The sequence below is a fragment of the Denticeps clupeoides genome, chromosome 5, assembly GCF_900700375.1.
Source record: "Denticeps clupeoides chromosome 5, fDenClu1.1, whole genome shotgun sequence".
Classification (NCBI taxonomy): Eukaryota; Metazoa; Chordata; class Actinopteri; order Clupeiformes; family Denticipitidae; genus Denticeps; species Denticeps clupeoides.
Genome location: NC_041711.1, coordinates 1,181,289 through 1,184,243, shown reverse-complemented (window position 1 = coordinate 1,184,243; position 2,955 = coordinate 1,181,289). Strand labels below are relative to the sequence as shown.

At 54.5% G+C, this 2,955-nt stretch overlaps 1 protein-coding gene across 1 annotated transcript; it reads right to left on the bottom strand.

The window, feature by feature from the left end:
* Nucleotides 1-1,007: 1,007 nt before the first annotated feature.
* Nucleotides 1,008-2,362, bottom strand: sp8b (sp8 transcription factor b). Its single transcript, XM_028979815.1, has 2 exons — nucleotides 2,342-2,362; nucleotides 1,008-2,264 (listed from the first exon to the last, which is right to left on the bottom strand). The coding sequence occupies exons 1-2, from the start codon at nucleotides 2,360-2,362 to the stop codon at nucleotides 1,206-1,208; spliced, it is 1,080 nt and encodes a 359-aa protein (XP_028835648.1). The 3' UTR covers nucleotides 1,008-1,205.
* Nucleotides 2,363-2,955: the final 593 nt, after the last annotated feature.

The following is a 2,955-nucleotide window of genomic DNA, read 5'->3' as shown; positions in this document are numbered from 1 at the left end:
GAAAACAATTGCAGCTCAAATCGGTGAATCGATATTTGATCAGTGTTTAGGCTTTTTGTTACATTGCATAAACGTTGGTTTTATGTTTGCTTTGCGTTGCTGATGAGTTGCTTCTTTCTCTCTCTCTCTACCTCCTAAATGAATGGATGAAACCTGTTGCGCCGCAGACTTTATCACGTGAAAATAATTCTATACAGTTATGACAATTCGGTTTGTTATTTGGAAGCCTTTTTAAAAGGAAGTTTCTTCTTAAAAAGAAACGCTTCTTTCGTTCCCGCACCGGGAAGTTGGGTGGATTTCCCGCGACTCCATGGTCCCCCAGAATTTTTTTACCTTCACCAGCATTTACCTATCTGGTGTATGAACAGAATAACACCATATCATGCCCATTTCGCGCGTTTTTTCGTTAAATTCATTTCTTTTCGTTGTTTTTCGTTCCACGAGAATAAATCCCCGCAACAGCGACGGCTATAAAACAAGCTGGTGCGGAATGATCTAGAAAATATGATTCCGTTCGCTTGTAATTTCCGCCTTTCGGAGCCCCGAAAGTGGAACGCGGAGACGTGTAATCCTGTAATCCGTGTCCGTTTTATTACCGCTGCATTTCTCCACGGTTCCGAGCCGCGAAGATCCAACCAGACGGGGACAAAAATCACTTTCATCATTTCTCATATGAACATTTATTTCTTTATTGAACATTGATAGACTCTTTAGTTTTTTTTTGTTTTTTTAAATAGCGAGTGTCAGAAATTGTGAAAAAAATTCTCAACCTTTTTTTTATAGGATCGAAGTGTTTTTTTCCCCTCTCTCACCGCGCAGCTTCCCATTGGAATTTTGAATAACCGAAAAACAAACCGAATCATTTCCATCCGAATAGTAGATGAAAATGCACTCCGCCTTAATTAGTAGACTACAGAATATAAAAAAAGAAGAAGATGCACAATATGCGCTTTATGATCCACTCTAAACGTGTACAAAAAAAAACAAAAAAAAAAAAGTGCGTCGCCATCGAATCTCATAGAAAACAAGCTCGGCTCCTTCGGGATAAATAAAACTCTGTAAAGTGTTCTGGTCCGAGTTTTATATTCACTAAAACCAACGGAATCCTACAGCTAAAAAACAAAACAAAACGAAGCATCGTCAACATAATAATAATAATAATAATATAATAACAATATAATAACAGGAGCCGTGATGATTGGGCTTTAGTCCTCGGCCGGGCTGCCCGGCGCGCTCTGCTCGCTGTCGGTGTCGCTGCCGCGCTTCCCTCCGCCGCCTCCGCCCGAACCGGGACCCGGACCCGAACCCGGCCCCCCCGGGCCGCCCTGCTGCGCGCTGTGCGTCTTGACGTGCTTGCTCAGGTGGTCGCTGCGCATGAAGCGCTTGGCGCACACCGGGCAGGCGAAGCGCTTCTCGCCGGTGTGCGTCCGCAGGTGCCGCTGCAGCTCGTCGCTGCGGGTGAAGCGCTTGCCGCAGAACAGCCAGTTGCAGACGAACGGCCGCTCGCCGGTGTGCCAGCGCAGGTGCGCCTTCAGGTGCGACGTCTTGCCGTAAACCTTCCCGCAGCCCGGGATGTGGCAGCTGTGGAGCCCCTTCCTCCGCAGGCTGGCGCCGGCGGGTCCGAGCCGCTCCGCCTCCTGGCAGTTGGGGCAGTCGCAGGTGGCGCGGCCGGAGTAGCGGCGGCCGGACGAGCGGGGCGATGCGGCGGCGGCGGCGGCGGAGGACGGAGGGCCGGCCAGGGGCGGCGGGCCGGAGTCCGGGTAGGCGGGCAGCAGGTGCTGGGCGGCGCCGAGCAGGTGCGCCGAGGGTCCGAGGCCCGAGTAGTCCGAGTTGTAGCCGCCCGAGTTGGGCACGTCGATCCAGCCCGCGCCGTGCACGTCCCACCAGGCGGGCGCGCCGCCGGCGCCCACCTCGCCCGCAGGCACCCCGGGGTGCGGCGGCTTGAACCAGGGCTCGTAGGGGTGCGCCACGCCCATGCGCGGGTAGATGCCCTGCAGCCCGTCCACCTTGGACAGGAAGAGCGGCTGGTGGGCCGAGTCCGCGGGGGACGCGGCCGGGTACTCGGTGGCCGCGGTCAGGGAGAAGGCGCTGGTCCCGCCGGAGGCGGCGGCGGGGAAGGAGCAGCTGCCGGCGGCGCCGCGCTTCCACGGGTGGAACCCCCTCCCGTCCGGCACCGGGGCCGGGGCCCCCGGGCCCGCGCTGCCGATCTTGCTGCAGGTGGCGGCCAGCATGGCGAGGGGAGTGGAGCCCAGTCTCGGCTCCTCCTGCGGGGGGAAAGTGTCGGTGAGAGCGGCCCGCAACTTGTGTCCCGAGTAAGAGGCGAGGAAGTCGTCACACTCACCGCGACGAGCGACGCTGCCATCCCAGAATGCCCCCCGACACGACCGCTTTATGTTTATCAATCGGCGAGGAGGTGCGCTCCGCCCACTCCGCCCGTTCCGCCCGTTCCGCGCTCCGCGCTCCGCTTTGAAGTGCCGCCGGGCCCGCGGGCGACCAATCGGAGGGCCGCACCTCCACCAGGTCACCGGTGGGCCACGCCCCCCGCCGAGCCGCGGCGACGCGTCACTTCCTGCGTTTCCCGCGGTTTGCAGATTCGACCGCAGGTCGACGTTTGCAGGTACACGAATAAACGATCGATTTAACGAAACAAAAAAATCGATCTGATTCATTTTTAAAAAGGATTTTTCTTTCAGATGAGAGATAAGGTGAGTCATTATTAGGAAATGTGTGTGTGTGTGTGTGTGTGTGTGTGTGTGTGTGTGTATGTGTGTGTGTGTATATATGTATATGTATATTTATGTGTGTGTGTGTGTGTGTGTGTATATATATATATATATATATATATATATATATATGTGTGTGTGTATACATGTATATGTATATATATGTGTGTGTGTTGGGGGGGTATCTGATCATATTTGCATGCAGTGCGCACTTGCAGCATAAATTTCATTT

Bases quoted from the DNA above. Each gene is read 5' to 3' on its own strand.
- sp8b (XM_028979815.1), bottom strand. From the start codon at position 2,362: ATGGCAGCGTCGCTCGTCGCG. The intron at 2,265-2,341 runs GTGAGTGTGACG...TTCCCCCCGCAG, and splicing joins TGGCAGCGTCGCTCGTCGCG to GAGGAGCCGAGACTGGGCTC.